General features: G+C 35.5%; 1 protein-coding gene across 6 annotated transcripts in view; it reads left to right on the forward strand.

The window, feature by feature from the left end:
- Positions 1-5,351, forward strand: part of LOC105202145 (glutamate--cysteine ligase catalytic subunit) — a 134,138-nt gene extending 128,787 nt beyond the window's left edge. For all 6 annotated transcript variants that reach the window (XM_026139344.2, XM_026139345.2, XM_039455920.1 and 3 more), the window contains 2 exons: positions 4,535-4,716; positions 4,800-5,351. In XM_026139344.2, coding sequence (XP_025995129.1) covers positions 4,535-4,716; positions 4,800-4,977 — 360 coding nt within the window. In that variant the 3' untranslated portion in view covers positions 4,978-5,351. The remainder of the gene's footprint in view (positions 1-4,534; positions 4,717-4,799) is intronic.
- Positions 5,352-11,159: the final 5,808 nt, after the last annotated feature.

The following is an 11,159-nucleotide window of genomic DNA, read 5'->3' on the forward strand; positions in this document are numbered from 1 at the left end:
AAGAGTGCTCACTTAAATTTAAAAAATTTCTTTGGGGAACCCCCCATACAGAACTATATTGCGAAATGTCAGGTGAATCCATACGCCCATATATACCAAAGCCACTAAGGAAACGAGTTTTTGATTTGTTCCACGGTCCCGCTCATCCCAGCGCTAAGGTCACGGATCAAATAATCCGTCAAAGATATATTTGGCCTAATCTTCATCGCGATGTAGCCGAATGGGCGCGAGCATGTACGGACTGCCAACAATGTAAAGTCACACGACATATTAAGCGAACTCCCGCCCATTTTACCTCCCCTGACGCGCGCTTCGAACATGTCCATATGGACATCATAGGTCCTTTACCTTTATGTCAAGGCTACCGATATTGTTTAACGCTTATTGACCGTTTTTCGCGCTGGCCGGAAGCCATTCCACTACGTGACACATCAGCCCGAACAATCGCTCAAGCGTTTTATGACAATTGGATCGCACGATTTGGCGCACCACGAATTCTCACAACGGACCAGGGCGCACAGTTTGAATCACAACTTTTTTCTGCCCTTCTATCCCTTGTGGGCTGCAAGCGAATCCGTACAACAGCATACCATCCGGCCGCAAACGGTCTTATAGAAAGATGGCACCGCACCTTGAAAGCAGCCATTATGTGCCACGATACTCCGGATTGGGTTAGCGTACTGTCATCTGTCCTATTAGGCTTACGCACACATGTACGTTTAGACACCGGCGCCTCTCCCGCAGAATTCATCTATGGCACAACCTTGCGCGTGCCAGGCGAATTCTTTTTGCAACAAGATGTTACTCCAGACCCGCAGATCTTCCTAGAAGATTTCCGCGAGTACATGCGCCAAATTAAACCCATTCCCGCAGCACATCACATCAAAAAACGTCCATTTTGCTTTAAAGACTTATTTTCGTGTTCCCATGTATTCCTCCGTTGCGACGCGGTCAAAAAACCCCTCGAACGGCCATATACAGGACCTTATAAAGTCTTACAACGAGATTCTGATCAAGTCTTTACGCTTGAAATAAACGGTAAGCCTCAGAGCGTAGCCGTCGAAAGGCTTAAACCTGCTCACTTCATTAACGATAAGACGACGGACGTTCCCGTCATGGCGGACACCTCGCAAACAACTGAATCATGTAAAACAATGCCAAAAACTTATCCCAGCGCACGTCCGAAGAAACACGTAACTCTTAAATTAACATAAGTATTTTTATTTCATTTTCATGATACGTCAATAGCGTTATAAGCGCGCAGACTCTGTAAATGCGTTAATTTAGACTTAGCTATTAAGAACTATGTACCCAAGTACTACACATGTTAAACAACATATTTTCCCTTTTAGTTTATATACGTTTACACTCAGGGGGGAGTACTGTAGGCTCCGGCTGATAATGTACCGTCCGGTATTACCGACTGATATAACGAAAGGCAAGTTAGTTACGTTTAGTAACTCACGAGGTCAAGGCGTGCTTCTTCAACAGACTCACTTGTGGCTCGACCCTGGTTGTAACAAGTTCAAAAATACACTCGTCGTTAATTACAATTATTCTCGTGTGCTAATTACTACCTCCTCTAATCCTGAACACCGTGGGCATTCAGAGAGGAGAAGACGGCTGCATTTGAGCCCACAGTTCATTTTCTAGTGGCGCCACCTTTTGAAAAATCCTGGGACTTTTCAGCCTATGTAGTACAACACGTACGACGAATACAGTGCACACAATGATAAATATATACACACATTAAGCTCACGTACATACACTGACGTGTTCATTGTCAGCATTTTGGGGGTAGATGTCCGGACTTTCTACTTCTAAAAACTCTAGTCCGTGTGGAATATGCGCGGGATGTTAGATGAAGAAAGTACAACAATCGCGTCACTTTTTTCAACATTAAAATAACTCAACTCTTTATTTACTTACAGCCGTTTAATTTCAGTATTCTAGTGACTAGACTGAACTCGGACCAAGAGAAAGAGAGAGTACAAAAAGCTTAAAACTAAAAAGTATTTAGAGAAGTCGGTTGCTAAGTTGGCAGCGTCACACGCTTCAACGCGTGCAGATAGCAGATTATAGGCGTCCATACTGAATGACACGTACGCCTAGCGAATTTGATTCTGTTTTTGGGGAAATTTTTCTTAGACCTTTCGTATAATTTTTCAAAATATTTATATAATTTTATAACTTTTTCAGATGTTTTAATAAGGATAGGAATACTTTTTATAAATACTCAGACCGTCTATTTACTTTCAGAATTTTTTATATTTGTTAATTATGACATGTTTTAAGACTTCTATTATTTTTTTCTATAATTTTTGATGAAATGTTATGAAATTTAAAAAAGTTAAAGTATTTTTTTAAAATTGTGGGCTGAGAAATTTCAAAATATTTCAGAATACACATTTATGAAAAATTCTAAGAGAAGATGTAAAGTTTTTAAGTATTTCCGAAAAGTCTTTCAATTTGTATGAAAATTATGAGAAAAATTTTTACCAGAGATGCTTTCGGGAAAAATATGATAAAATATGAAATTTTGCATAATTATGGAATCGTTCTCAGAAGTTACGAATTTTTTTCATTTCTTGTAAAAAAATGCAAGACAATATTAGAACATCTGAAGAACTTTACATAATTTCACATGTAATTACTCTGAGAAATTATAAGATTTGCTATTTTAGGTTCTTTTAGAAAAGTGTGAAAATTATTAAAAAATTTAAAAAATTTTTCATAATTTCTCACAGGCTTGTTCTGATCCAGATGTTATATTTTATGTTTTAGTGAAAAAAATTTGAGAAAAATTTCTCATAAGTTCACATTGCATAACTACTTACATATTATTGACATGAGAAATTATGAGAAGTTTTATAGAAAATTATGAGAAAGATTTTACCAGGAAAAGCTGTGCATACTTTGTTATATTACGCTTATTACTCAGATTATTACAATATTTTTATTAATCTGATTAATAAAAGTAGTAATTCCAATTCTTAAAAAAATTTGAAAAAAATATAAAATTATAGTTTGAAAAATTATGTGAAAAAAATTTGAGAAAAATTTTTATCAGGAGCCTGTGCGTGTCATTTGGACCTGTTTGAACCGCGTATGCGGGACTTGTTACCATCATTCTTCCGTAGGGCACAGAGTGGGAGAAGCCATGAGCTTTTCTCTAGCGTGAGATCTGCGAATATATATTGTAACGAACAGACACAGAATTGTCTGAATGCTTAACCGCAATAGTTTTTAAAAATAAACTGTGACATTTTACGCCTAAGCACGAGTGATTAATATATCAGCGATACATTAATCACTCGTACTTAGCTGTAAAATTAGCAGAAAGGGTAATACAATATTACCTTTCCTGCACGTCTATAACGGGTATGGGCCCATATAGGAGAACAGATTAGAGTCCATTGTTTCTACAGGTCGACCGAAGCAGCTATCATCTAAGGAGCGTTTAGTAAATTATAAGTGCAATCGGTAAGTCATCTCTTCTGGTAAAATGTGGGGACAATCATTACAACAAACACCTTGTGTTACACATTATATACACATACATACATATACATATAGTATCAAAAGATAATCTGTTTAATGTTGTTTTAATATTGCAGCAATATATCTATTGAAGAAAAATTGATATACAGGGTGTCAGAAAACTAAAACTTATGCTCTCGTGGGTTGATAGAGCAAGTCATGCTGAGAAAAAAAGTCCTTTACCATTTTTCATTATACGCAATAGTTATCGAAATAAAAATTAGTAAAGTTTGTCAAATGAGCGCGTATTTTTCCTACCCACCGCACGCGGAGACCGCCCGTCTGTCGCCAAACCATAGGCAGCCGCGGCAGGCGGCGCGGTGAGAAGGGAGAAGCAGCAATGGCTGTCTCACTCGCCGGTCTCCGCGTGCAGTGGGTAGGGAAAATACGCGCTTATTTGACGAACTTTACTAATTTTTATTTTGATAACTATTGCGAATAATGAAAAATGGTAAAGGACTTTTCTTCTCGGTATGACTTGCTCTATCAACTCACGAGAGCATAAGTTTTAGTTTTCTGACACCTTGTATACAGGGTGATCCATAATAGTTACCGACGCATTTCTATTTCTAATATAATATTAGAAATTACAAATGTATCAGTAAGTTATGCTCCTATGGTAAAAAGTTGTTCTAACCATTATGGACCACCTTATATATATATGTTTAATATTGAAAAATCATTTGTACTTTAACCCTTAAACATATATTGAAAATTCTAGAATTTTGATCGCTTACTGTGTGAAGACGAAATGAAAAAAAAAGATTTGGGCGGTGGAAAAAAGTTTGAAGTCTCCTCTATTGACTGCTATGATTGATCAACGTCATTGCTTAACTAAAATAAAATGACACAAATAAAGTTTTTTGGGGAAGGTCTTCCAGACCCACTTGTGTGTTTAAGGGTTAATATTCAACATTGTTATGTCTCAGCGATGTTCTGTGCTTACATGGATTTATAAATGATAGATTTTATCATAATTATTTAAAATTTTTAGAATGGCGTTTTTCCTGGTCTTGTGCCACTTGTGAATTCATATCTAGCTAACATGAATGTAGACGCTGATACACACTGCACTATTCAAAGATACCTGAAATTAATACAGAAACGAGCTTCTGGTGAACTTTTAACAACTGCTGCTTGGCTAAGAAAAGAAGTCACTTCGCATCCTGAATATAAGTAAGCAAGTATTCTCTTTTTTTTCAAATTGTTGGTATTGTTCCTTAAATGTTTTATCATTTTAATAAAATTATCAAAAATAGGCACGATGCTGTAATAACACAGAGCATCAATTATGATTTACTAAGAAAAATCGACAACATTGTTTCTAATGATGCATCGTGTCCGGAATTACTTGGACAGTGCGTATCATCTAAAACTACCGATACTATTCCTGCTGCTGTTGCTAAAGCAGAAAAGTGTTCAACAACAAATTGTTAACGACAACGATGTCAAAGAAATTCAGGTAAATCAGTAAATTTATACTTTTATAATATTGTTACACGTAGATGCCGTTAACCCTGTATATTAACATAAATACACTTATGCGTTAATATTTTTAAACAATAAGAAAGAAATGCGATAATAGCGCAAAATATGAAGTTTCATAATTTTATATTTGTAATTTTATATTCCATTTGTTATACACGTTACATCGTTTTTATTTACCAAATGTAAATGTATAATATGAGATATTTATAATTTTCGTAATTTCTAACAATTTCTAAACGATGAAAACAGTATTGAACATAATGTATAAAAGTAAATGTTAGTATTGTTATAATAAATTAATAAATCCACATTCCACAAATTTATATGTCCGTTTCATATCATTCAATACTATTATATATTCGAAAATTTGTTAATCGATTAAATAATAAATTCAATCATATAATATGTTAATAACATAGTGTATGTAATTAAAACTGTTTAAAGTTTCATAATTTATTAACAGTTAAACTGTAATAATTTTAAGATTTATGTGTTCTATTATTATTTTGTATTTATGGCAGTTAATATACATTACATTCCATTATGAGCTTTCCGCACGTATAAATGATATTTTTTATTTTGGATCTTTTTTGATAAGACTTGGTGAAACATATTTAAAAAATGTTCTATAACCATTTACTCTATCACACGGAAGTATTAAGAGAAGACGCTACTTTATAAAAACTGAAAATAGCTGTTTTTCAAAAATTAAAAAAAAATAAATGGAAAAGTATGTCATAAAGTATATTGTATAAAAGATTTTTTTATTAAATTTAAAGTATGTATTTTTATTTATATAAAAGAAATTTTTTTTAATGCAGATTTATTATAAATAATAGTTATAACAGTTATTAGCGCAGATCATGCTAATTAAAACTTATTTTGCGATAGTCACCGTAACATTTTACAAATTGTTTTGTAATTCTTTTGACAGCAAAAATGTTTGAAAATCTTAAAGAGGAATTTAAATTTCATTTTCCACATAAAGCTCTTTTGATTTTTTAAGAAATTGATTATTTGAAGTAAAAAATGCGATTTGTCTAAAATTTGGGATTATTTTTGTTAAAAGACTAAATATTTTTATTAAAAAGTTTTACGTGGAGAATAAGATTGAGTAATAAAGAAAAAGCTGTAAAAATGTTAAGCAAATCGATCACAAATTTTTGAGATATCGTGATTACGATTTTTAAAAATTTTATTTTGAAGAAAACGTGTTTAAAGAATTTTCAGAAATAATACTACTGATTAAAAAATACCGGGACTGGTCCAATAAAATTTAAATTATGAATTTATTTATTCAAATTTATTTCATCCCCTTCAATATAAACTTTTAATGGCTATTCCGCGTGAAGCGGATCAGTTATCTCAAAGATTTTTAAAATTTTGCACATTTGTAGTACTCTGGAAGATAAAATTTTATACCAAAGAATTTTTTAAATTGCAAAATTAATTGAGTTATAAGCAATTAAAAATTTGACTAGCATTTTGTTTAAAAATTCATAACTCTGTTACTAATAACGATAGCTCAATTCTTTTTTTTTTTTATTTCCAAGTGGAAAATGTTCTAGTTTACGATAAAAATATAAATATTGCAAAAAGATTTTTTTTTTTTTAGTGTTTAACAATAAACTTTTTAACAATTTTTTACACAATTGGGGAGAGAATCAAAAAATCATGCCTTCTCTTTTACCTGTTTCAACAAACACGGTAGAATGCAAAATTATTTTATTCTTGGATCAATATGTTACACGTAAAATTATGCGATAATCTTTTGCAACAATTTAATATTTTTAACGTATAAATGATTTTATATAATTATATTTATAATGCTTATACTTATAATGCTTGATAATATTTATATACTTACTATTTCGTTAATTATGGAGGTATATATAATATATATTAAATAATGCAACGTTTGCAAGTTATTATTAATAACTATTAATAACAAAAGAAAACCTTTGCTAAATTCTATATGCTCGTTTGTTTTGTATCCAGTAACAACACAACGTCACGCCGCGTACGCCTATTATGCTGAAAGTCGAAAAGATTTCCACGCATCAATAAAAAATTTTTCTCGAAAATGGGGCAAAACACTCCTTTGAAATTTTTATTTAAGCTGTAGGAAAACATAAAGTATATAAAAATTATTTTTCCAAATTTTTTAATTCTGTTCTCGATTGTTTACAAATTGTTAAAAAGTTTATTGTTAAATAAACATTGAAGAAAAAATTTTTTTGCAATATTTATATTTTTCTCGTAAACTAGAATATTTTTCGCGGAAATTAAAAAACAAATGAAGCTATTGTTATTAGCAAAAGAGTTATAAATTAAAAAAAAATGCTAATCAAATTTTTAATTGCTTATATTTTAATTAATTTTGTAATTTAAAAAAATATCCTTTGACACACAATTTTATCTCCTAGAGTACTACAAATGTGCACAATTTTAAAAATTTCTGAAAGATGACTGATCCGCTTTACACGGAATAGTTCTAATACATTAACGTTTTTTTCTAACCTTGAAACACTTTTTATAATCTATTTCAAATATAGCTTTTAGAAGGTGTAGCAAAATCTTTTTTATCATATCTATCGATTCAAGACGGTGTCCACAAAGCAGTAATTTCAACTGAGGGCATAAAAAAAATCACTATTATATCAAAATACGGAACTTATGGAATCGCAATTCGTTGAATTTTTGGCCAGAAATTCACGAACAAGACAAGAAGTGCGAGCGGGAACATTGGTCAAGGTTTCTATCTCTGAGACGGTAGTCAAGTGGAAAGAATGCGCACGAAGGAATAAAATTACATGTAAATGAATCGTGGATTGTTTGCGTAAGAAAGCGAAACTTTATTCTGGTATATCTGGCGACGGCTCTCTTTACAATGCAACTGAGGTGAAAAAGGAAGTGATACATACAACGACACGGCAGCGACGAACTTAGAGAGCGCGTGCGCATCGCGAGAACATGAACGTCCTACAATGTAGATCGTCGATCGATTATCGACAATTTATCTGCGACCCGTACAAACGTTGCCCGCGAATCCACGCCTGGCTGAGCAATTAGCTATCAATCCCCCACTTTACGAGGTCCAGGCCCATCTTCCTTAGACAATGAAAATGAGTGATTCGTTTCAACCCCTTGGTCATTACGTCCGCAGGGTTCTCGTTGGATGGTACGTTTTGCAATTCCAACAGCCTGTCCTCAATCTTCTCCCTGACGATGTGATAGAAGATGTCTATGTGTTTCGTCCGACTCTTTTCTACCTTGTTTTTGGAGAAGTCTATGGCTGCCCTGTTGTCACAAAACATCTCAAAACCTGAAAAATAATTACGAAGCTTGAGTTCGGACAAGAACATATTTAGCCACATTATCTCCTTGACTCCAATTGACATTGCCACGTATTCTGCTTCCATCGTTGAAGCCGACAGGCAAGTTTGCTTTGTCGATCGCCAATTGACAAGGTTTCCGCCCATCACCACTACGATCCCGGAGTAAAAGTGTCTGTCGTCCTCGTCTTCGGCCCAATCTGCGTCACAGTATACTTGTATTTTTCGTTTGTCTCCGGCCTTGTAGGTTATTCCAAAGTCTCTGGTTTTGATCAGATATCGCAAAACGTGTTTTGCTTGATGCCAATGCAATTTTCCTGGATTCGAGTTGAATTGCGATAACTTTGAGGTTGCGAAGGCTACGTCCGGCCTTGTACATTGAGCTAGGTATTAGTGAACCTATTAGTTCCCTATATGGCACGTTCGACATTTTCTCCTTCTCCTCGTATTTCTCCGGGCTATCCCTCTTGCTAATTTTTATTTCAGGATCTAAGAGTGTTGCAGCCCCCTTGCATTCTTGCATGTTTCTTCAAAATTGATTCGATGTAGGCATGTTGAGTAAGTTGCACTGAATTTGCTTCTTTCCAATCTAGTTTCACTCCCAATACGTGCTGCATTTTGCTGAGATCTTTGATCTCGTATTTCTTTCCAATAGTTTTGATCGTTTCCGTGATCGAGTTTGGCTCGTTCGAGAATATAAAAATGTCGTCTACGTATATGATGGCCACTAGTGAATGTCCCTTTATATACGTACAGCTTGATGACTTGAGTCTCTCGAACCCCATCTCTATAAAAGATTCGTTCAGCTTCTTGTTCCAATTTCTTCCGGATTGTTTTAGTCCGTAAATCGGGCGCAGCAACTTAACTGTCCCCCCTTCCTCAGCGTCGGGTGAGGTTGGCAACTTTATGTATATGTCCTCTTGTAATTTTCCAAGTAAGCGTTTTTAACGTCGACATGTCTCGTATACCATTGATGTTTGGCTAATAATGCCAGTAGTAGTCTGATCACTGAAAAATTTGCTACGGGGGAGTATGTCTCGTTGTAGTCAGTTCCCCTCCTTTGAGCGAAGCCTTGCGCCATCAATCTGGCTTTATACCTCGTGATACCGCCGTCAGCATTTGTCTTCAACTTGAAGACCCACTTGCTTCCGATGCATTTTTTGCCTTCCGGTAATTCAACGTCCTTCCAAGTTTTTCTCTGTGTTAAACTGTCTAGTTCCTTTTTCATGGCGCGCTTCCATTGTTTCGCTTGCGGGGATGCTAACGCCTCATGGATATCTTGTGGTTCATTGATTTCTATCAAGTTTGCCTCTATGTCGCTTTGCACACTCGAGCATTCGTCTTTGAATAATCGTTGCATTTCGCTTGGTTTAGGCTTTCCTTTTCTCCCGTATGGGTTGCGGACCGTCTTCTTTGGTTTACCCCTAGGAGTTCTCTCGGAGCCTTGCGCCCCCACTATCTCTTGTTCTTCGGGAGCACTGTCGATTTCCTCTTCTGATTCTTTTGGCCCTTTGAGCGAGTTTTTACTGCGGCTGTCCAGTGATCCTGTTTTTTGCGGCGATCCTGTCTTTTCCATGATTGAGATGTGATCGTCCTCAGGCCAAATTCTGTCGTACTGGAAGGTTTGCTTCACTCTTCCGTAGATCCATTCGTATCCGACCTTGTCTTCTGCGAATTTGACATGCTTCGTTGTGATTACGTCTCCCTTCCTTGGGCACTACAATCGATAACCTTTTGTCTGTGCAGCATAACCGACCAGTATGCATTCGACTGCTCTATCATCGAATTTCTTTCACTTTTGATTGGGCAGTCGGGCGTAAGCCAAGCAACCATAAACTTTCAAGTGGCGTACGCTCGGCACTCTCTCGCTCCACACTGTGAACGGTATTTGATCGTTAATCGTCGAATGGCATACTCTGTTTCTGATGTATGCCGCAGTATTTATCGCTTCGGCCCAGAATTTTTGCGGCAGGCATGCTGACTTAAGCATTAATCTCGTCAAGTCCAATAATGTCCGGTTGATCCTTTCGGCGACTCCATTCATCTGTGGCGTCTCTACGTTTGGTTTTTCATGATGGATGCTTATAGATGTGAGCTGAAAAATGTCGACAGCTCTTTGTTACAATATTCCAGACCATTGTTTGTTCGAAATCTCTTTACTTTCTTGTCTTTCTCGCGTTCTATTCTAGTAATATAATTTTGTACACAAGTTTTGACTTCTTTAGATTTTATGCACATTACCGTGACGTTGCGTGAAAAGTCGTCCGTAAAAGTTATGAAGTATTTGCCCCCACCTATCGATTTTACAGGCATAGGATCGCAAAAATCTGAGTGGAGTAGCTCGCATACGTCTCTTGTTTGTCTCGACTTTAATTTTTTGCACGCGACTTTCGTGGCTTTTCCAATACAGCATTCTTCGCATGTATAATTGTCCATTTTGGCCTCTTCCAGCCCGACGACGCGGTTCCTTAGTTTCTTTAGCGTAGTGTTACTAACGTGGCAAAATCTTCGATGCCATAAGTCATCATTGTCAATTTTTACGGCGTTGGCTTCTATTAGCAAATCTTCCAGAATATTCCGATCTATTTCTACTTTTAGTACATATAAATCATTTTGTCTTTGAGCTTCGCATATTATTTGTTTGGTACGAGCATTTCTAATTTTTACTTTTCCGTCTTTTACTAAAATTTCTTTCCCTTTTCTCTCTATTTACGACACCGACAGTAAATTTTTTCGGACGTTTGGAACGTAATAAACGTTCCGTAGAACTTTGCCTTTCTCTACGTTCGCGACGGA

This window comes from Solenopsis invicta, chromosome 12, assembly GCF_016802725.1.
Source record: "Solenopsis invicta isolate M01_SB chromosome 12, UNIL_Sinv_3.0, whole genome shotgun sequence".
Classification (NCBI taxonomy): Eukaryota; Metazoa; Arthropoda; class Insecta; order Hymenoptera; family Formicidae; genus Solenopsis; species Solenopsis invicta.